General features: G+C 36.2%; 1 protein-coding gene across 6 annotated transcripts in view; it reads right to left on the minus strand.

Annotated features, from left to right (window-relative positions):
• LOC138705231 (tudor domain-containing protein 5-like) overlaps positions 1–25,439 on the minus strand; it is a 245,950-nt gene that overhangs the window by 86,427 nt on the left and 134,084 nt on the right. For 5 of the 6 annotated variants that reach the window (XM_069834040.1, XM_069834042.1, XM_069834038.1 and 2 more), the window contains one exon: positions 2,506–2,571. The exons of the other annotated variant lie outside the window; for it this stretch is intronic. In XM_069834040.1, the coding sequence (XP_069690141.1) occupies positions 2,506–2,571 (66 nt within the window). The remainder of the gene's footprint in view (positions 1–2,505; positions 2,572–25,439) is intronic. 6 annotated transcript variants of the gene reach the window in all.

Here is a 25,439-nt window from a genome sequence, read left to right on the forward strand (position 1 = left end):
CACAGCTAAATAGCACACCTGGGGCTCAAAGACTGGACAGGCCTCATTTAAACCCTATGTAATGAAGAAAGATTTTTATTTAATATTTTTTTAATTTAAATACTATTATAGTCACAATCATGCCATGGTATGAAAGAAAAATTTCACAACCTCGAGCGGGAATCGAACCTGCGACTTCCTGTTCTCCGGTCAGGCACTCTACCACTGAGCTATCGAGTTCGTCTGGAATTATCCTTTCATACTGGCGACTCTGTTATAGAGTACTGTCCATAGCGTCACATCAACGGATGTGTATACGTCACCAAACATCGTAAGATGAAGATTACATTTGTAAAGTTTCTTTCAAGCCATAAGCAGTGCTGACTAGATCAGACGCTATGGACAGTACTCTATAACACAGTCGCCAGTATGAAAGGATAATTCCAAGCCTTTGGCATGACATGAACTTGAAGCTCAGTGATAGAGTACCTGACCGGAGAACAGGAAGTCGCAGGTTCGATTCCCGCTCGAGGTTGTGAAATTTTTCTTTCATACCATGGGATGATTGTGACTATAATAGTATTTAAATTCATTAATATGTCACATCAATGGACGCGTATACGTCACCAAACATCGTAAGATGAAGATTATAATATTTTTTATTTTTTATATTCTGAAGAAGGGGTGAAGAAACATGGCATAAAAAATACTTCGAAATTTTCATGGGAACATGTGTCTTCAGTATTCCTGATATCTAGAATGAGACTTTAGCATGCTATGTGCAATCATTAATCCTAAATTACTGGGCAGGTTCTGTTCACAGTACGTACCAGTATTCAAGAGTCAGGGACTAATACTGTAGAAGATAAACAATCTATTTTACTAAAAAAAATTATAGATTTTTTTTAAGATAATACAGAATGACAATTTACTCCAAACTGACTACAACAATAATTTATAGTTAGATTTCTCTGATAAGGTAAAGTGACAAATGAAATGGAATATTTTATGGGTTTACATTTTTTTTTTCTTTAGTAAAGTAAAATGTTACTTAGAATGTAGATCACGAATGTAATTTCAAGTTAATTATGGCACTTCTTATACACCAATGACTATTCCTGTGAATGAGATACTTCCTTCAGGGTGAACTGAATTATCAACTGGATAAACAATAAAGAATGGAGACATTGACAGCTGATAATACTACGGATATTTTTGTCGATTTGTATACGGAATTTCCTTCTACATCACTGAGCAAATGTCACATTTGCACAAAATGTTGTTCTACTCAAAATTGGCTTGGACAATTTTCTTTTCAAGCTGTTTTCGTACATAAGATATGTTAGACGACGCAATATAAATAAAAAATTCTGAACATCTGACCTGTTATGGCACTAAAATCGTCCTTCAGTGGCTTAAGGAGGGAAAGCTAGTGATCAACAAGATCTCCCAACTAGGTCTAGTAGACCCGTCGACCAACAGCAGGTGTGGTCCTCCAGACATACTGGATGTTGTGTGTGAATGAAGTAGCCACCAAAACGTTAAAATATGGTGTTCACTTAAATCGGCTACAACTTGGCATTTAACCACTCCAACAACATTCTGAACATATTTCGTCACAGAAATAAGTTACCATCTACAAAATGAGGAGTCCAATAAAACATTCCTCACACACAATTAATATATTTACAACTATCTACATGAATTATTTTTCAGAAAATTAGTATTATACGACAGAGCAAAAAGCAGCATATGTCCAATGTTAGCAATCTAGAAGATAAGGCAAAAAGTGGTGCATTTTTCAAAATCATACTGAAATAGTGGCAATCAACTTTGCACCAATGTTGTGTGTTAATCATTATAGCATTAACAAATTAAATGATATAATGTTCAGTGTTTTGTTTCTGAAGTACGCTTTCTGTCAGTTTGGTGAACACTAATTCACTGTTTCTGTAATTGATGTCTAACATGAAAAAAATACATTTCTTCCCAGATACATCAGATGTCCCATAATTTTTCATAAAATTTCCTTCAATACTAGTAGGTTTATACTTAGAAGCATTTATGATGATAAAATATATGCAATTTATATCACACTGTTACTTATGCTTTTAACACAATCACCAAAACAGCATTTTCATTAAATGAAGTACAAAAAAATCATAGTAAATTTGTCAGAATGTATGTGAACGATATTTTTGACAGCCACGAAATATCTTGTTCAAAGATACAGACCCAGAAACAAAATTTGAGCCACCTGAATTTTTCAAGTTCAGTTACCGAGCACTGCTTACTGAGCTGAGCATGCGCAGTATGTTATAACTGGAACTTGGAAAATTCAGGTGGACAAATTTTGTTTCTGGGTCTGTACAATCAAATATTCATATCTTGTTAGAATAAGAAAATGTTATTCTCCACTTCATTTTTTCAGAAGCAGCGCATAACTTTAGACAATTAATAACAAACAAAAAATGGAACATGAAATACATACATATAGAGCACATCTTGTACTAACTCTCGAATTACCTTAAAATCCACTGCAAGTACAATAGCAACCAGAGGCTTCATGCTGCACAATCGGCCTTGCTTTGTCTATGAAAGAGGGTTAGGAGTTTAGTACATTAAAAAACATTCAGAAGAAGTTATTTCGTTATCAAAGCAATAAATTCATACTGAATCTAAAGAAACTTTTTACAAGATTTAATTAAAAATGTACATTCCATTAAAATATACAAACAAATATCAAATAAGCTAGATTATGCAGTCACTTGACATTTGCCAGAACCTATCTTTGGTTTACATCAGTCACCATCACCACAGTGTGCCGTGCCGCCTGCTACACTGATGCTTCGCTGCAGCGGCCACTGTGCTGATAAGCTGGACATGGGCGGTTTGCAGTGGCAGCTCCTTTTTTGTGATAATTGTTTCTCAAATTGATCACTTTAAACTAAAAGTAATGTAAACGCCTAAAACAAGTATTTACATGTATGAAATCAATAGACTGTTACTTTAGGAACAAAATGAAAGTCGAATAAAACTAAATACTGCATTTTAGATTTCCACTTTTTCTTTTATACTGTTACATCATAAAATACAAAAAACATATATTAGTTTATGTATTTTACATATGTGTGCTTCATTGCAAAATATGTGATAGAAAAAGACAAAACATGGCAAATGAAAGTCTATCCCAACTTCACGATATCAGTGTTACGGGATTGATGTTTTGAGCAAGAGAAACGATACCTAACTTCTCTTCCCAATTCTATAAGACCCTAGGACTGCACAAATCGTTTCTGAATGAACTGGCCCTCCTCATAATTAAAGAGTCAGTCAAACTTTTACGGAACCATCTATATGGACTCTAATTCAGTGTACTGAAAAAACTAGCTCAACATTATCTTTTTTCTTTCTCTTATTAGCTTTCATCGCTTCTTTACTTGTAACTTTTTTTTTATTCTGTATACTGCCATTGTTTGTTTGTTTGTGTACTTGTTTACTTTTTTCTTACTCTGTTATCTTTCATCATCTATTTGTTCTTGTATTGTTTTGTATGCTTTGTCTAATGGCAGCCTCTAATTTGAGGAAGCTCTAGTAAATAAATAAACATATTATTGAACTCTGTTATGGTGAACTGCACTCTATCTTTCATTAAATGATATTTATACAGAGTGATTTATATAGAACTGACACATTTCTTTCATTAATTGTTTCAAAACGAATTGTGCTAGCGACAACTTATTATACCTAAAATGTAGAGGAATTTTGGGAGATTATTTACCTCTATAGCAAATATTGAAAAATCCTCCATCCTGCATAAGGCACAACTCAACACGTCGTTCCATGTTACTGGCCACTCGTTGGAGGACTCTGTTGTCAATAGCTTGAATCTCCTGTGTGATGTTGTGCTTCAGATCGTCCAATGTCTGGGGACATGTGGCGTAAACCCTGTCATTTAAGTAACCCTATAGAAAGAAGTCCGGCGTTGTCAAATCCGGAGATCTCGGTGGCCACAGGTTCCTGGAAATTATTCAGTCGTCAAAGAAACTTGCAATTAGTTCCATGGATTCATTTGATGTATGGCATGTAGCGCCATCTTGCTGAAAATATCCTTGACTCAGCTCTACATTGTCCAGTTGCTCAACAAACTCCATGAAAATCAGTCGGTACTCTGCAGTGTTCAGTCTGGTTAAAAAAATTGGCCCCACTATTCTCTGTGCGGATATTGCGCACCAAACTCCGATTTTAACCGGGTGTATAGGTGCTTCATGGATGACATGTGTAGTTTCGATGGTCCAATGGCGTGAGTTCTGTGAGTTCACATAAAGAGTCGTTGATTTAATGTGTACTGCATTTTCACGTTGACACAAAATGTCGAAAACAGCTGCCAACAATAGGAATAAAACATAAACATCTGCGCATCTAGTGCTGCCAACAATAGGAATAAAACATAAACATCTGCGCATCTAGTGACAAGGAATTGAAACTCCAGAACATTCTGCTTAATTTGGTGCTAAAATTGAGTCAGTGCTGCCAACAATAGGAATAAAAAATAAACATCTGCGCATCTAGTGACAAGGAATCGAAACTCCAGAACATTCTGCTTAATTTGGTGCTAAAATTGGGTCATTGAATGAATTTCCAACGGAATAATTAAAGAAAGAAATGTGTCAGTTCTATATAAATCACTCTGTATAATACTTAAAATAAAACAAACACAAATGCATTAATGGACCATTTAGTGAAAATATTTACTGATCATCTGTAATGCTAGTTTTGCGGGATTGTTGGGCCCTTTCTTGCATATTAATTGCTCAATATTAGGCACTATGATCAGGGTAGTGCATGAACTGAGGAAACCTTGTATATTGTAGTCAGATGAATTACTTCTGTGTTAAGATTTCCTTATTTTCATTAACAAAAACAACTGTTCGCCTGTGTAGGTGGATCCAAACATGTACAGTATGCAGGTACCATGTAACTTTAACTCTGTAATTTTTAGCTGACGCTCAGCAGGAGCACAGTCTTCATTCACAGTGAATCGGTCTATGATAGAGATGGGGTAAAATAATATAACAGTAATTTCGGAACAGTTCCGAGAAAAAAACAGTTCCAAAAAAGGAAGAGCAGGTCGACATGTCCTGGGAGCCTGCCCTTATGGCGAAACATTGCGTATACATAGGCACCATGCAATTAGAACTAAATTGGCCGATGCCCTCAGAAAACTAAAATACACCGCCTATGAAGAAGTCCACGGAACCGCCGACAATGGCAGTAACAGACGAATTGACATAATCGCCATTAGCGAATCCCTGTCTCAGGGTATGATAATCGACCCCACCATCAGGTTTGAAACGTACAAAGGACAGCCCGAAGACGTACATGAGGAGAAACGAGCAATCTACGTTCCAACCATCCCGTATTATAAAGATAAATACCAACTTCACGATATCAGTGTTACGGGATTGATGTTTGGAGCAAGAGGAACGATACCCAACTTCTCTTCTAAATTCTGTAAGACCCTGGGACTGCACAAATCTTTTCTGAATGAACTGGCCCTCCTCATAATTAAAGAGTCAGTCAAACTTTTACGGAACCACGTATATGGACTCTAATTCAGTGTATGGAAAAAATTGACGCACCATTATCATTTTTCTTTTTCCTTCTTAGCTTTCATTGATTCTTTACTTCAAATTTTTTTTTCTTCTGTAAACTGCCATTGTTTATGTATTTGTTTGCCTTTTTTCTTACTCTTTTAGCTCTCATCATCTATTTGTTCTTGTATTGTTTTATATCCTTTGTCTAATGGCAACCTCTAATTTGAGGAAGCTCCAATAAATAAATAAAATAAAAAATAACAGTAGGAGTTTCTGACGGACTGTTCCTCATGCAAACTGAGCACTGTTTAACATACCTTCCAACCACCTTATCTGGAATGCTCCAAATACTTTCTCAGAGACCATCATTTTACTGTTCCAGCCAAAGTGTTTTCCTTGGATGTACAGTAGTTGCTTCACAGGTGAGTATGATGGGGAGAGCATGGAAATCTTTAATTCCAATGAACTGGCAGGGTGCGTTTCAATATTAAACAATCACTCCGATTGGCCAGTCAGCTTCCTTTACATGGTCCGCAATTAATATACGTAGCAACAAGAATAAATAAAATTTTAAACTGTATTTATTTTAGTAGGTTATTTTACGACGCTTTATCAACATCTTAGGCTATTTAGCATCTGAATGAGATGAAGGTGATGCCGGTGAAATAAGTCTGAGGTCTAGCACAGAAAGTTACCCAGCATTTGCTCATATTGGGTTGAGGGAAAATCCCTTTAAACTGTAAGATTCTGTCTGTTATTATTCCAAAGTCATTGTTTTATTATATATAACGAAGAAAAAATTATAAAAATGTATATGACAATAACACAAGAGTACAAATGTAGCTCAACTAGCCTCAATGTTTATTATAAATAAAATTAAAACACTATTATCACAGAATATTAACATTATTTATTTAACAGAAGGAATGATCATAAAAATAAAAAGTTTTCTAGCTTCTATAATTTACTGCACACAAATCTGACTGTAACAGCTGTCGTGGTTCGAATTGTACTATGATCTGGGATTTTGGAAACTGAACTACTTCCAAAACAACGTAACATTTTGGTAATTATTACATTGTGTCAGAAACTTGCTGTTATTTCGGAAATGTTCTTTGGAAATAGTACTTTCTTTGAACCTGAACACTCGAAACAACTCTGGAAAAATAATTCCGCTCCAATATGAAATAAGTACCATTAAGGTAAAATTATCTGGAGGTAAAATAGTCCCCCAATCGGATCTCCGGGCGGGGACTACTTTAATGGTACAGAATCAACAATCCCAAGGGAAAAAATGGAACTCTCTGCATCAAAATCCACAGTTAATTCCGATTTACCACGAAAATCGTCTGTAGCTGCATTTAGATTGGCAACAGGCCATGATTGTTTAGCTAAACACCTGCATAGAATTGGAATATATCAGTCCCCTAACTGCCCATTGTGCAATCAAACCAAGAAATGGACTTGGAACACCTGAAAATCTGTGCTTCATTGGCTGGTCATGATAATATCTTTGAAAAATATTGGAGTGCAAGAGGTCAAATGACTTTATTGTCACACGCCTGGCATTAGAAAACAACAACAACAACAACTCTGGAAAAATAACTACTTTTCCCACCACTAGGCTATGAAATTCTTAAAACCTAACTCCATATGTTCTATATCTTGAAATCATGAATGAAATTCCTCCTGAAGGAGGAGATGACGCAACAGTTGTATGGTGGTCCCAGAACTTGTTGAATCGCATACAATGGCTTATGTGTTAGGCATCACAGGAACCATTGGGACTACACGACCAGGGCCGTCGAATCCCTGTTGTGTTTGCCTCCTCTGAATCTGGTAATTCAAAACGAAGCCATATTAGCTGCCTCTGGACTCCAAGGCCTAGACCAATGGGTAGGGCAGGATGGAGAACTAGGCATAAACATATTTGGAAAATGGCAACAGATATCAATTCCGTTGAAGGCATGAGACAGGATAGTATTATTCCTGCTCAATATGTAAATCCTCCTGTTTGTATTACTCCTGATAGGGAAGAATGGAAAGGAGATTATCTTAACCAATTTCCACCTGTTAGTATGGTATGGTTATGGTTACCCTATTCTGAAATCCCGAAATGAGGACACACCTTCTCCAATGGCATCAACCAACTTATTCTTCTGAATACTGAATGAAAGAAACTGTAATATATTATACATTATCCAATTGACAGTATATTTTATTTCTGATACATTTTAGTTCAATGAACTGAAAACTTCTTACAATAATTTAAAAAATCCTGGACAAATATTTTAGTATGAAATGAATGTGACCTCGAACATATGAAGACACATACGACTCAAACATTAGAAAGATAATTTTTACAATATTGCATTATTTTAGAGCCAAGTATATTTCTCACTGGATTGAATTTTTTTTAACAATTCCTTGTATTGGCACAAATAGTCAAAAATGTTCTGCACGTCAAATGCCTGAAGTTAAATTTTACTAATGCAATTCCTTTCACAAAATCAACAGTCACTCCATTCCTCTCCTTTGTCCATTGTGCCTGTATTACAGAGAATAATCGAATAATCTTTCAACAGAAAAAGCATTATGAGCTGACACTGAAAAAAGAACTGCACTATCTTAACAATCTCATTGAACTGTTTGTCACTTCTGCATGAGTCAATGCACTGGCACCATTTCTCCTGGTTCAATATAGATTTCTCACCGTATGTGACTATGAATTTCTTCAAATTTCAAGAACAACTTTACCCAACAACTTCATAGATCATCCCACATTTTCCCAAGGTACATCTTCTAGTCACTTAAAACAAGAAAATTCATTTAAAGGTTGCATCCACATATTCTCGACATCCTTCATAGAGGATTTCAACATTACACTTAAAAAATTCTATTTGATTCAGCCTCTCTTTTATTCTCAAAGACATGAGATTACCATCTTTTCTTTCTTGAAGTTCACTAATATCTTCACCACGTCTATAAGGGAATTATCTTCCTTTTCTAAGTGACTGATACACAAATGAAATATAGTAAGGACTGAACATAGCACAAATGTATCTCACTAAAATGGTCCACAAAAAAAAATTGTTAGGACTGCTGGAGGTTTGTTCTGAGATAGGAAGGACTCAAGAGCAGGAAACATTTCTGTTAAGTCTCTGAACAACTGGAAATACGAACAACCATCCTGTCTTGATGTGACTGAGAAGTTGTCGATACTCTATACCACCAAATTCTTTAGGGACTCAATATGGACAGCATATATTGAAATGCAATTCACTATCTTTTGTAAGTCAATACCAAGTACGTCAGTTCCATGTTGGATGCAGTTTTTCAGTATATGGCCAGGCGGCCATACCACACCAATTAATGACCTGTTAACATCTTCAGGTTAGCAAAACCATCATAGCCAACATCTCTTGCAAGACCACCAAACATTGTGGTACAGTTATCACCCCCAAAAGCCACGCACTTCTTCTGTATTTCCAAATTGTTAAGAGTCTCATTGATGTAAGTTGCAATTCTGTGGCCGGGAGGAAAAAGGTGTTCAGTCAATTTTTTGTGAAAATGAGATTTTTATATATTCTGAAAGCGGAAACAATTCTCTACAATCTGATAAAATGGCTAAAGTCAAATAAGACTCCTGACTGGATTTATAGAGTGTTACCAAATGTCCTAAGTACTTTTTGAATCGAGCACACACAGAATAATGACTTAAGTATATTTAATACTTTATTCCTTACAAACCATCACATGTTTACTTTCCACGCTTCCCTATTAAAAAGGTCTAACTTCTATTTTAGCCATTTTATCACATACTGATGCCCTTTCCTTTTAAAACTTTAAGCACAAGGGTAAACAATCCTATAATTGTGTAAGACCCATTTTGCATTCCTAATAATTTACATTTCTTATTTATTTTGACATGAAAAAGGTCTTATGTTTAATAGTCTCTTCTACTCAGTTTGGCTTCTAGTCTTCAAAGGGCTTAAGTGTGGCTATTTTTGGAAATAATCAAGAAAATTGTTAAATGAGCAACATTATCTATTTTAGAAGAAATATATAATAATAATAATAATAATAATAATAATAATAATAATAATAATAAACAAATAATATCGAGGAAAAACCCCTTAATTAAAAAAAAAACTCTATAATTAACACCAATTTCAATCTTTCTTCTGCTTTCCTGGAAAGTATAAAATTTTTACTTAAGACCTCTTTCCTCCTGGCCACAGAATTGTTTCTGCCGTTTGATTCGACCTACTTTCAAATACTGACTACTTTAATTTCAAATTTAATTCTTGTGATAAAAATAGTGAACAACAGTGGGTTAAATTGTTCTCCCCCCCCCCCCCCCCCGATGCTTTATCAACTGTGATGATTATCTAGCATCTGAGTGAAATGAAGGTGATAAATGAGTCCCAAGTTCAACACCGAAAGTTACCCAGAATTCGCTCTAAATGAGTTGAGGGGAAAACCCTGGAAATAATCTCGACCAGTATTTGAACCCATTCCCATTTCTTTCACGGTCCGACATGCTAACCATTACTTCACAGTGGTGGACTAATAATGGGGAAGATCTTCAAATTGTCATGGTTGATTGCATCTGTCAATCTACACGAACAAACGGAATGTCTTTGATATCTTTAACTACACATTCTACTGCATGAGGAGCAAAAACTGAGTTTACTATAGCTTCAGTTTTGATTCCCCCATAAAATATTTTTGTAGATATTTTGAAGTCAGGGAAAATTCGTCTTAGGAGTACAATCCATAGTATGCCGCAGTATGGAAATTTCTTGGCTTAAAAATCGATAATGTGTTAAATTGGAAAAATCATATTAAAGAAATTACCCCCAAACTAAATTCAGCTTGTTCTGCTGTTAGATCTATGCAAAAGATAGTAAATATCAATACCTTAAAAACAATATACTTTGCATACTTCCACTCGGTAATAATATTCTGGGGAAATTCCACAGATTGTAACAATATATTTCTATTACAAAAAAGAGTAATTAGAATAATAGAGGTGCCAAATCTAGTGAATCGTGTAGGACTATTTAAAAAAAACTACAAATAATGCCCATGGCTTGTCAATATATTTTTTTATTAATAATCTTCCTCATATGTAATCGTGAAAACTTTGTAAATAATTCAACAGTTCATAGCATAAATACACGTCAAAAAAATGACTTTCATACTCCATCGGCAAGTCTATCATGCTATCAAAAAGGAGTGCATTATATGGCAGTAAACATTTTTAATAGCCTCCCTATCGATATAAAAAATGAAACTCAAAACATAAAATTATTTAGGGCCAAATTAAAGAAGTACCTAATTTCTCACGCCTTCTATTCTGTAGGTGAATTCATGACATTCAATAACGCTTCATGAAATTGATACTAAAACTTTGTGTTGTACTAGTAGACTATATTGTAAATCTCGTCTGTATATATTTCATCTGGACTGTGACTATACATTAAGACTTTATAATAGTATTAAGTTTTTTGGCTTGTTCCATATTCTAGCTGTAAGCATATATGAATACCATGGAATGTTAATAAATACAACACAATACAATAAGAGTGCTTTCAGCAGCACTTATATTATCTTCCAGTTCGCAATTGGGCTTCACAAATAAAAAATTTAGTGTCACTTTAACCGATGAACTTGCAGTCCTAACACACTTCATAATATATTTCTCTGTTTTAATGTTGAGTTCCAAGTCACTGGTGGCATGATTTGCAATTAAAGCATAGGTGTCTAGGCAGCAAGTCATACATTCTGCTTCCTATTATAATCTTATGGGATGAAAACATGGATATTTTTCTCGGAGTTTATCTGTAAATGTCATGTCTCTTCGTCATGATGAGAAATCACCTTAAAAACACAAGATAAAACATGTTTTATTCATCTATAAAAAACATAAACCTATTAAAAAAGTCCGTAATACATATTTTAATGATTATTAAAATGTTATTTCAACTTACCTAATAAGACGAGAAAAGAGCACGTAATTTAATAAGATGCAGCTGGGTGAATAACAGCACTTGGAAACCAGTTCCGAACATGCTAGTAACACACACAAACAGCAAATGAAAAGCACTGTCGCTAGTCTCATAAATTGATTTTAAGTGATATACGAGGCCTGTCTAAAAAGTATCCGACCTTAAATTTTCCCGCGCAAACTAGTGATTCTAAGGCGGCGCCACTGTGCACGGTGGAAGGAGGAACCGTAATGCGCATGCTTGAATTTTTTCACCGCATTCGCTTGTGCCAGTCACTGGCTGGTGGTCGCCAAGTAAGGTGCTGTTCTAAGTGTTTGTCGGATTTAGTTTTGTCGCAAGATGACTGAACGAATTGAGCAAAGATACTGCATCAAATTTTGTCAAAAGCTTGGTGATTCTCAAAGTCAAACAATTCGTAAGATTCAGCAGTTGTTTGGGGAAGATGCGATGGGTATAACACAAATTAAGGAGTGGTTCAACCGATTCAAAGATGGCCGCACATCAGCGGAGAGTGAGCAGCATTGTGGCAGGCCCCAAACTGCTCGGATTGCAGCTGTTGTTGAGAGGGTGCGAAATTTGGTGATGGCAGATCGTCGTTTGACCGTGCGGGAGATTGCCGAAGAGGTTGGAGTGAGTAAAGATTCTGCACATGCAATTTTGCGTGATGATTTGAACATGAACCGAGTGGCTGCGAAATTCGTGCCCAAGTTGTTGTCCCCGGAACAAAAAGACCTCCGTCGTGACGTTGCACAGGATCTTCTGGACACGGCCAACACTGATCCTGGGTTTCTGAACACCGTGATAACTGGAGATGAGTCATGGGTGTATGGGTACGACCCAGAAACAAAAAGACAGTCGTCGCAATGGAAGCATCCCGAGTCTCCAAGGCCGAAGAAAGCGCGGCACGTGCGAAGCAAAATCAAGTTGATGCTGACTGTTTTCTTTGATGTCCGTGGAATTGTGCATCACGAATACGCACCGGAAGGACAAACGGTGACAAAGGAGTACTATCACTATGTTCTCCGGCGACTCCGTGATGCAGTTCGGCGCAAAAGACCAGACATGTGGACGGCAAACAACTGGCACTTGCATCACGACAATGCCCCCGCACATTCATCCCAATTGATCCACACTTTCTTGGCCAAACATGGAATTACAATCGTTCGCCAACCTCCCTACTCTCCAGACCTGGATCCTTGCGACTTCTGGTTGTTTCCAAAATTGAAGACACCACTGAAAGGATCCCATTTTGAGAGTAGAGAAGAGATAATGCGGAACGCGACGACAGAGCTGAAGACCATTCCAAAAGAAGACTTCCAGAGGTGTTTCTGGCAGTGGAAGGATCGGTGGGCCAAGTGTGTGCAAGCACAAGGGGCCCACTTTGAAGGGGATTAGAGCCCCAACCCCGTCAGGTATTTGAAATATTTCTTCTGGCTAAAGGTCGGATACTTTTTAGACAGGCCTCGTATCTTTGTACTCTCGCTAGTCTCATTGATATACTGTATGTGATACATCTATAATAAACGAGAACTGCGCACAAACTGTGCAAAGAGTACATGTAAATATGTTGTTGTTTTCTAATGCCAGGCGTTTGACAATAAAGTCATTTGACCTCTTGCACTCCAATATTTTTCAAAGATATTATCATGACCAGCCACCGAAGCACAGATTTTGAGGTGTTCCGAATCCATTTCTTGGTTTGAGTTGCACAATGGGCAGTTAGGGGACTGATATATTCCAATTCTATGCAGGTGTTTGGCCAAACAATCATGGCCTGTTGCCAATCTAAATGTAGCTACAGACGATTTTCGTGGTAAATCGGGAATTAACTGTGGATTTTGATGCAGAGAGTTCCATTTTTTCCCTTGGGATTGAGTTATCAAATTTTGTTTGTTGAAGTCTAAGTATGTAGATTTAATAAATCTCTTCACAGAGTAATACGTAGATTTAGTAACAGGTCTGGAAGTAGCAGTGCTGCCCTTCTTTGCTAAAGCATCCGCATTCTCGTTTCCCAGGATTCCACAATGGGATGGTATCCATTGGAATACAATTCTTTTATTGAGTGATATTAATTGAGAGAGCATTTTAGTTATTTCTGCTGTTTGAGATGAAGGTGTGTGTTTAGAGACGATTGATAGAATAGCTGCTTTGGAGTCTGACAACATAACTGCATAGATGTAAATATAATCTTAGTTGTCCTTGCTATAAGCAGCGATAGATCTGCAGAATTTCTTGCACTTTAATATATGGTACTTTTCACATTTTTCTGAGCACAAAACACATATGCACGTATCATCTGGATCGTGGAAAGTCTTATTGGAGCACAGCTTGTGGTGGAAGCCATGGATTGCCAATCTTGTAGTCACATGTCGCATTTCGTAGTTCGTCTGAGTCCAGCTACTGTCTTGCATCGCACAGGTTGCATAGAATTCCGGTGGTATGTCCCTTTTCTTCTCATGTAGGTTCTGTAGAAGTCCACTGTAAGCTTCACTAGATGGCAGCAGTAGTGTAGTCTGCAGATCTTCTATGAGGAAGGTCTACCTGGTGAGCTCGTACACCAGCTTCGATCTTGTACTTTGTGATACTCCTACCACCCTCTTGAGGTATCTGGCTTTTACTCTTTCTATCTCTTCCAGCTGTTTATATGCGAGATGTTCCCATACCAGATCGATTCCATACGTAAGAACAGGTACTATCTTCAGTCTGAATAGGTCCATAGAGGTCTATTGACAGCAGCCTGATGTTCCTGATCTCGTTCATGGCCCTGATTGCAGCCACCGTTCTTGTTCTAATGTGGATTCTGAAACTCTTCCCTGTTGTCTGTATTGTAAGACCTAAGTATTTGAAGTTGTTTACTCTCTTTAGGAATTTATCATTGCATTTTACTTGTTCTCCTTCGGTGAGCCTGCCTCCTTTCCTAAATACTACCATTTCCGTGATACATCTCAATACTGGATTTACATTCCCAGAAAGCCAATGCCTGCTTTCCAAATTTAACACTAGATGTCAGCAATAGAGAAAAATAGAAAACTTGAAAATGTGAACTAAAAACAGGAATTGTAAAATTGTATTTGAACCTAAAATGTAGACATATGATAGTCCTAGATATAGTTCACAGAACTAACAGTAGTGCTGGAGCAGATCTCTATGATGTATGTATCTTTGGCATCATCAAAGACTCCTTAAGCATTTTGAATCACCACCTTTATTTCAATTCTTGATTTGTTACATCTTGTTTTATATACGTGTACATTATTAAATAAACTACTTTCTAGGTTTACACATATTTACTAAATATTTTATTATGTTGATTCAAAATACTGATTTTCTATTTTATTCTTTCAATTATAATTTCGTATTATATTTCTTATTCAGAATATTCTGTTTTTCAAAATTCAGGACCTTGTGGTCTACCAAAATCGTTGGTCTGATGTTTTCAATAAAAATCTATCAAGGGCTAGAATATTTATCCCACTTGATCAATATACTACTGTTTTTCAAGCTGAAGTGTTTGCGATATTAGCTTGTGTTCAGGGAAACCTATTTAAATAGATTGTGTAAAGACATAAATATCTACATCTGCTCTGATAGTTAGGCTGCATTGGGTGCACACCAAAGTGCTGCATTGGAGTTAAATCGCTCGCTTGAACTCGGTCGAATGTCGCACCCTCGAGTGAGGTAAGATCGATCGTGATACGCTCGTAATAAATAGAAGCACAGTACAAGGTCATCTCACCGACATGTCTTATCTTGTATGGAAGGCAACAGATAAGATACACATATTTTGCTCACACGGTAAAAATAAGGCTTTATTTCCTGCGTTTATGACAAATGTCTAATGGAACAGTCTAATGGAATGTACCAAAACAGTAACATGAAGTTATAAATAAAATAGTGTGAAAACTTGGATATACAGTTATTATTCCTAATTAGTAATTATTCAATATTTGATTTACCACATATATAATATGACAGCTCCACACATAGTGTTCTGCCTATATACTGCGACAATGTAGAAACGTTTTACAAAATATTATTGATATAGCAGTAGATTAATAACAATATTAGTACAGAGATAACGTCACAGAAAATATAATAAAACGAATAATCATGCTGTACAACTGTTACAGACGCAAAGATTTATACACTAATTATATTAGAGATTATTATTATTACTAGAAAACTTGATACGGTTCTTGCATTATCGTGATTGTGTTCTCCGTTTATAATAATTACATTTACATCCAATAACATCTAACAGATGTGGCAAAAACAAAATCACTCCTGTGTGTGTGTGTGGAGGGGGGGGGGGACATTTACCTACAACATTTATATTACATTTTAAAGCAAGTTTTGTAGTTGTACTATGGAGAGGTTAGTTAAACACTGCAAAGTTTTGAAATGATAAACATCTATGATGTTACTACACAGTTCATCACTGCAACAAGAACGAATGTCTAACACTCGGCTTACACCGTTCGAGGATTTATTGCTCGTGACAATTTTACCGCCCATGCATGTGCGCTACCTATCAGATTATGCTATGAACTACTTGGCGCTCGAGCGAAAACATTTGATGCAGACCTCTGGTGCACACAGAGTTGAAGGCTGGTTGAAGAATGTAGAATTACCCTGGAAAGCTTATTCAGAAGAAATAAAGTATAACTTGAGTCCCAGGACACAGTGGAGTGCAAGACAATGAATAAGACGACCTACTGACCAAGCATGGAACTACTATTCAATGTTATGGCATCTCAAAGTATAAACGGGCTCTAAAGAACAACCTAACGAAGGATTTATTAGGAGCATGGAGATCTAAACCAGCCATGAGACAGACCAAACTTCTCATTGGAGAACCAAAACTTAATGTAACTGAATAGCTCCATTTTCAAAAAAATCATTTATTCCCAATTCTATCACCTGCAACTTTCCACATTTCGAACTTTTGACAATCACCTCTGCCCACTGTTCTAGACAATATACATTTTGATAGTAACGTCGAACATTATTTTCAATTAATCCAAAATTCCTATCTGATAGTAACATGGTGTGACCAATCTGTAGAATATGTGCTGAACTGAATCAAAGTGGCCCTTTCTTAGATACAGCAGAAGGAAACTACTGTCCAATTTTTGTTTTGGCAGCAGCAATTGCCACTGAAAACAATAATTTTTAACCTGAAGAGAGATTTCTTTGAAGTACTTCTTTAAACAGCTTCCAATCTCTTCTGAGCCCCTACTAGCTGTTGTTTCGTCCCGAAGAAAACATGTCCCAATATCTTTCCCTCAATCACGTATATTAAGATTGTATGTAAAAAAATTTACTACAATAAAATTCTGAACCTGCTGAAAGTTTAGGAGTATGTAACACTGCTGTATAGATCCGGATCTTGCATGGCTTCCTCTTTATAGTCAGAAATGGTTTCCTGACCAGATTCTGCCCTTCTTTGACGCAACTTCCATTGCTTCTTAAGCATGTACTTCAATTTTTATATTCAATGAATAACATGCATTGCATTTGTCCGTTTTGGAGGACTTGAAATATTGTGTTCTTCCATAATAATTCTTCGGTATTTGTTACTAGAAACAGGTGCAATATTCCTTTTGTTGCAATAGTAGTCACAATAGTGTTCATATCAAGTTGTTACTGAGTATTTCAGTAACAGATATTCTTTATTAGGGTTGTCCTTATGGCTGTAGCAGCTCTTGTTCCGAGGAAGGAAGAAAATACATTCATTCACTGCTGTCACAGACTCATAAAATTTATTGAAGTAATTCTTATGTTTTCCCTTTTCATCAGGAAATGGTATTCCTACTAAGTCCATGAATAGTAAGAAACAATGTCTTTCAGACATCAATGACTTCACTTCCACATTCCAGACTTAAGCAGTACTTACAGTTTGACTAGGGTGACCAGATTCACATCGATAAAAAAGAGGAGACAAAGCTTCGAAAACGAGGACATTGTTCGGGGGGGGGGGGGAGGAAAGAACACAAAAATGTGTTTAGATTTATTATACTTTAAATTACGTCAATATCTATTTTATTACAAAATATTTACAGTACAGATTTAGGATTATATCATACTTAAAAAGTAGCCTATATCAATATCTACTTTATTACAAAATAACTATGAAAAAACTTAATAATTATGATTTTACAGTTAGCTACATATGAAAGTCAAGGGAACTATAAATATGAAAGAGAACAGATATCTATTTAGATTTAGATTTAGGCCTATATTATACTTAAAATTATGTCAATATCTATTTTATTACAGCATACTTATAAAACTTAATAATATAAAATAATATAGAATGATTTTATAGTGAGCTACATACGAAAGCAATGACCATGACAAGTAGGAGCAAAGAGAGTTATGATCGTGGCAAAGAGTATATTTTGTCGATGCTGCAAACATCTACCGGAGAATTACTTGAGAAAGGCATCAAATTAGATAATTTCAAAATATCAGGCATACAAATTACGAAAAGGAGGACATTTCTTGATTTATTTAAAATCCACCCATACTCTGGACAAAGGCCTAAAAAGGAGGACACGTCTGGACAAAAGAGGACGTCTGGTCACCCTAAGTTTGACTGCTTTACTTGAATTGACGTTGTACGCCTTCTTTTATTTGGAGAAACACGAATAAGTCCAACAATGTAAGTATTCTGTTCATCATAAGAACCCAATTTCCAAAATTTAGTAAATATTATTTTCCTTTTTTTCTCACTATATTTGTCAAAACATTTTACTGGACACCTGAAATCTAGACCCACTTCTTTGTTTTTAATTATTTCACCTTTTCCTTTGTATTTCTTATAAGACAGCCCACTTATCTTTACTATTTTTTCACTAGATGATGTTTGCTTCCATTACATTTACATTTCCTACTTCTCATCCCCATATCGGATTGCACATTCACTGGTCAACATGATTTTTGTTTCACGAGTACCAATAGTTGTACTTAATTCAGTGTTTTTTTATCTTGTTTTCAAATATGTATTCGGAATTTCTCCATCACCCACAGTTTTTTTTTATTTCAACTTCAATTTTGTAAAATAAATGTTTCTTCGTCAATTTGTCCATTGTCAAATAAAAGCTCCTAGAGCATTATTGGAACCAATGGTACCATTGTTACCGTTGTACAGGTTCACACATGTACAGATCACCACCTGCTGAATACACATCCATAGACATGTACAGACATGCACAAACGTGAACTGGTGTAGCACGCATTCATCAGAATGATGCTAGTTGTGAGATAGCAGTGTACCAGTAAACATGTCATTGTGAGTGCTTTGTGTCCGAATTATTGTGTATTAGATATTGCAACTTTAATTCAACAATGTGCGACTTTTCATTTCTAACTTTAACCACACACCTGTCAACAATGGGTATCCACTCAACACAGTAATCGTTATTGCACTCCACCGAACGACAATGACAATTCCGTGTATTATTGAGAAGAACAACAATGTACTCCTAATTTCAACTAATGTTCCCAAAGCACTATGTACAAAACAAAACTGTCAGTTCTCAGTTCACAGTTCGTTTGCCTTGGCTAGTTCCTCTAGCTCACTCACTCAAGTTCACAGTACATCGAACCCCAAGCCTTCCAGATACAGTTCACTGCACTTCGAACTCAAGACTTCCAGATAAAGTTCACTGTACTTCGAACCCAAAGACTTCCGGATGCGTTGCCTTCGCCAGGACGCTGCCACAGTTACTCAAGTTCACTGAATCTCGAACTCAGATCCACTGGATACGTCTCCGCTAACTAGCTCTCTCAAAGCTGACCAACTACTCACACACACTCGCCCCTTTTATTTATTAAATCACACGTTCTCGAACCTTCGGTTCAGTTCACGTGGCTTTGCGAAACTTCCAGAGGGACACGTTTCTAGATGTTCCCCCCCCCCCCCCCCGCTTCCTCTGCTCTGCATCACCCCACACCTTCCCTTGCACTAGATGCGTGCGCAACTTATGAGGCAACCAGATCTTCCAACATGGCGCCACAATATTTACAAATTTATTTCTTTTAATTACTCGTTAGAGTTTGTTTAAATCATCCTAACAACTTTTGTTATGTAATATGTAGTGAAGTGACGCTCAAGTCTCAAAGGCGAAACCTTACTCCATTAACGAAAAAGCGTTATGAACTTTATTTTGGGTGTAAAGTGGGGGATCAAACAAGGGCCTGGGCCCCACATATCTGTTGTTTATCATGTTCTAGGCTTCTCACTGCACATGCCACAAGCCATTTGCTATCCCTATGATTTGGAGGGAACCCAAGATCACTCCTCTGACTGCTATTTCTGCTTAACAAACATAACTTCGAAAAATATTGGCGTGTAAGAGGTCAAATGACTTTATTGTCAAACGCCAGGCATTAGAAAACAACAACAATAACATTAAAGGTATTACGTCAAAATCAAAACATACAGTGGTGTACCCTAACTTGCAATCTGCAGTGAAACCAGCTCCATACTATGAAGATTGCCTATATCAAAGCCTCCAGAACATGCGACATTAGATGAAGAGAACTCAGATTCTGATGGAAGTAAGGAAGAAAAAGAAACAGAGTTTGGTGATACAACTTTTGAACAAAGCTATTCACCTTAGCCTCATTTATTGACTCAAGAAGATCTTAACGATCTCATATGAGATTTAAAGTTATCCAAAACACAGCTTCCCGGCTAAAAGGATGGAATCTTCTTCAAAAGAATACAAGGATATGTATGTATCATAATCATCATTCTCAATTTAAAGACTATTTTTCTGAAGAAAATGGCTTAGTGTTTTGTAATGACATTTCTTCTCTTATGGGGACATTTGGTATTGAACATAACCTAACAAAATGGCACTTGTTCATTGATTCCTCTAAAGTTAGTTTAAAAGCTGTGCTTCTGCATAATGGTATTAAATTCCCATCATAACTTCTGGCTCACTCTGCTAGATGAAAGAAACATATGAAAACTTTAAATTTATATTGGAAAAGCTTCAAATATAGTGTATGAATGGAATATTTATGGTGATTTGAAGGTAACTGCACTTATTCTTGGTTTGCAGCTTGGTTACACAAAGTACTGTTGTTTTTTGTGTCACTGGGATAGTTGGGACAGAAAAAACCATTACTTTAGAAAAAAAAATGACCTAAATGCGAATCATTCATTCCTGGACAGAAAAATGCGAAACATTACGCATTGTGTAATCCTAAAAATGTGTATCTACCTCCATTACATATCAAATAGGATTAATAAAGAATTTCATCAAAGCCATGGACAATACTCATGGTTTCATGTATTTAAAACAGAAGTTTCCTAAAATTAGTGAAGCAAAAATTAAAGAAGGGATATTTGTGGGTCCACAAATATGATCACTAATGCATGATGAAAAGTTTAAGGAACTATTGAATCCACTGGAGAAAGCAGCTTGGCAAGCATTTTAAAAAGTTACTCACAGTTTTTTGGGAAATCGAAAGGCAGAAAATTACCGTGATATTGTCAACGATCTTAAACATCTTATAAAGATTTGGGTTGTAATATGTCCTTAAAAGTATACTTCCTGCACTCGCACCTATATTTCTTCCCGGAAAATCCTGTGCAGTGAGCAATGAGCATGGGGAACACTTTCATCAGGAGATTTCAGCTATGGAAAAGAGGTATCAAGGCAAATGGAATCCTAATATGCTGGCCGATTATTGTTGGACCATCAAGAGGGATGCTCCACAGGTGAAATATAGCAGAAAATTGTCATTTCTTACTTTCTAGGTGAGTCAGAATGTTTGAATATTGTGTAGTTAAGAATGTAGAAAATATTATAATGTTTGGAATTATAAACGCCTGTCTCTCAGAAACCTTGCGTGATGGGGGGGAAAAAAATATCATATTTGAATTCAGGAGAAAAAATACTATCAGAATCACATATTTTTCTTTCTGAGACAAAAAAAAAATTCTTTTCTTGTTCCTCAGAATTATGTTGTTGTTGTCTAGTGCCTTGCATTTGGTAATGAAGCCATTAGCAGTCGTGCTTTCCAATACTTTTGAATTGTAGTTTCTTCTGATCTTAATGCTTCACAGGTCTTCAAGTGATCTTCATTCATTTCTGCTGTATCGTTACACAGGACACATATTGGTGAAGCTGAGATACCTATTCTGTAGAGATGACTTGCTAGACAGTCATGATTTGTCAATAGTCTGAAGGCTGCAACTGCTGTTTTCCTTGGTCTCTGGGGGATTATATCTGGGTTGGAAAGTAGTGTAATCCATTTTTTGTCTTTAGCATTTGATTCTATTTCTTGTAGGTATGAATGAGAAAATTTTGTAGTGATCAAGCGTTTTATTGAGGAATATGAGAAATTAAATTTAGATTTTTGTTTTATTGTTGTGCCTTTCTTGGCAAGTGTGCCTGCGGTTTCATTCCCCCATGACTCCACAGTGTGCTGGAATCCATTGGAGACGGACAATCTTATTAACTTTTTGGAGTTGTGTTAACATTTTGTAGCATTCTCTTATTTTTGTTGACTTCTTTGTAGCATTTGAACATATTCCCTGAATTGCAGCTTTAGAATCTGAAAGATTACTGTCTTGTTATATTTATTTAAGGGAAGATTTAATAATTGTCGGAGAGCAATGTGTATAGCCTCTATTTCACCATCATAATTTGTTGTTGTCTCTGCCAACAGAATGATAAAAGGAAAAATGTGTACATGTAACTCCAGCTCCAGTAAGGTTTTCTGTGGTTGATCCATCAGTATATATATGTAGCCATTCTTCTGTAGGGTATCTAGTATTGATCGTTTCCAGTGCTAGAAGTTTTTGTATTTCTTTTGGTGTGTCTGATTTACGTATTTCCTCTGTTAATTCCAAACTGAAGGTAGGTTGCAGAATTATTAGTTCCTGACTCTGGTTCTAAAACCTAAAAATAGTAGGTTAATATCAGTTATTGATGTATTTTCATACTTGCAATTTAAATCCAAAATAATATATCCGCATAATACAAGTCTCCATCACTTATGGCATTACTTACCTGTACCATCACATGATCTGTATCATTCACGGTACTATCGGTTTGTACGTCATCTTTCCTTGGTAAAGATTCACTATTAACATTGTAAACCTCTTCAGCAGAGCTCTTATCAGAAAATTCATCATTATTTGTCACAAATAACTTCCTTCGCAAATCACTTTGTACCAGGATTCTGTTGCTTATTATAGAGAAGAGGTCATTACCAAGTTTCATATGAAATGACGAGCATTTTCACAAAATTCAAGGCCTTATACTCCATCTATTGGTGAGAGAAGAATCCAAAAAGGATAGCTGCCCTTGAAAAAGGGATACCGAGCGGTAACAGCACCTAAATTAATTGTAGATCAACAATATTCTATTTTAAATTTTAATTTAATTTTATTTTAATTTAATTTATTTTTGGGGGGCAGCTATCCTCGACATGAATAATTTGTTTTTCATATATAGAACTGTACAGATGATTATTTACAATTAACAAGGAATGTCTTAAAACATTAATGGCTATATCTTGAAGTTCCAAAAGATCGATATGGAAACGATGAAAGAAATTGATACAAAATCTTGATATAGTGCCCCTTGCACCAAAGAGCAAGCCAATTACTTCCCAGCGACAAACGGGTATGCGGTATTTCTCTTCCAGATAAGGAAAGCAGGGTTCAATTCAATTTTATGAATGCAAAGTCCAAGGATAGCGTATCTTAACTAAAGTACAGTAACTAAAACCACTTTTCTCTACATCCAGCACCTTAAATTTGTACATTTCTCTTTTTAGTGCCATGTGGGCAGAAGAATCTTTACAGAATCTACTAATGGAATATAATTTATGTTGCTTTATCAATGGGGTGAGCTTCCCTCTCTTTTCGCTATATTTCACACAAACATTTTTTTCTGTCATGATGGATCCACAAATACTGGAAGCTCTCCAGATACAAACTGTTTGTAATTTGTGAGCTTAAGAAGTATGAACACTCAATATGTTTTTTTTAACCCACAAACCAATTAACAGGACTGAACGGAATATCATATTGCCTTTGAGAAGCAACACTGTTTTCAAAGTTAATGTTCACAAATCACTGAATAATCACCACTTGCCATGATTGTTATGGATCTCTACTTCGCCCACCAGACAGGCTATCAATAACAATACAAAGGGATATTTCGTTTTTCACGGCAAAAACTCGTATCTAAAAAAGTACAAATGTCTTACACATAACTAATGTTGCAATACTAAATACTACACAACTAAATACAGTAACACATTTTATTTTCTCTTTGCATTGAAACAATTCAAAGCTACATTTTGGAATTCACCACATGAAACATTTGGGATCAAATGAACAATTTCATGCATCAGATTCGAAAGCTATCCACAGAAATACACCAAAAATAATTGTTAATTTTCCCAGATATCCCCTAGTGTAACAAAAATGTTCCTGCTCCGGGGTTCGATCCCAGGTGGTGACAGGATTTTTTTCTCGTTACCAAACTTTCAGAACGGCCCCGAGATTCACTCAGCCTCCTATAAAATTGAGTACCGGGTCTTTCCCGGGGGTAAAAGGCGGTCAGAGCGTGGTGCCGACCACACCACCTCATTCTAGTGCCGAGGTCATGGAAAGCATGGGGCTCTACCTCCATGCCCCCCCCCCCAAGTGCCTTCATGGCATGTTACAGGGATACCTTTACCTTTACCTCCATCATCACAGTTGCTGCTAATGCTGATCAGTGTCGAGTGGATTTGGTTGTATAAAATGAGCCCACCAAGTAGGGGATCCTTCCTATCCTTCCAATATTTTGTTCAGCTGAAGACGAAGGTAGACCCAGCCTTTAAAATATTTAGAAGCCCTATATTCAACACCAACAATGGAAGAAGCATACACAATACTTCTGTAAATTCACCACTGCTTTCTACCTGATTCAAAGCCTCCCCCCCCACCCCCTTCTTTTTTGAACTGGGAAGGTAAATAATGAAAAACCAACATCCAATCAACTATCGCCTTGTATCTGTTTCCTGCCTTGCAGCAAGCAAATTTACAAACTGGAAATGCTTTTTTCAATATTGCTAATTTCACAATTTGTTGGATCTGTAGGTAACAGAGCAAGGATAATTCTGCAAATACCTGCTCCACTAAGTGCGAGTATAATAATACTTCTCTTCAATTGATTTCTCTCTTTTTTTTACGGAATATATTACACATTTGTTTTGACAATTAAAACCGACTATTTTTATTTGGTGATACGTGAACTGAAATTTCTAAGTTGTTGAAATAATTATCTATAACAGACTGAAATAAATGGAAAGAGATTTTAAGCATAAAGGACCACCACCACTGCCACCGCCACCGCCCCTGCCATTGCCACCACCACTACTACTACTACTATAATAGCATTACAGCCCAATCTCGAGCATAGCTTCTTCACACATGCTTGAAATCAGTTTTTAAGAAAATGAAGTTGTTTTATATAATGAACTTTCTACACACACAGTCGACAATATTAATAAAAGTAAAACTGCATTAATTCATAAACATAATTCAAATCTACTATGTAATAAGAACATATTAACACAGAAGACATTTCAGTATTTGTGCTACTACTATATTAAAATAAGATCCTAAAATAATGAAAGAATTGATTCAATTTGATTATTTCACAGCATATTAATAAGAAAAACAGTTTCTATTTAAGTTTCCAATATGATGCAGCAACTGTGTAATGTAAAGTTATTGCACAGTTCAAAATAGCTGGGAGTGGTAAATTCAAATTAATGACAGATGTTCAAAAATGCTCTGTTTTACTGCATACTGTATACCTTTTGA

Source organism: Periplaneta americana, chromosome 8, assembly GCF_040183065.1.
Source record: "Periplaneta americana isolate PAMFEO1 chromosome 8, P.americana_PAMFEO1_priV1, whole genome shotgun sequence".
NCBI classification, from domain to species: Eukaryota; Metazoa; Arthropoda; class Insecta; order Blattodea; family Blattidae; genus Periplaneta; species Periplaneta americana.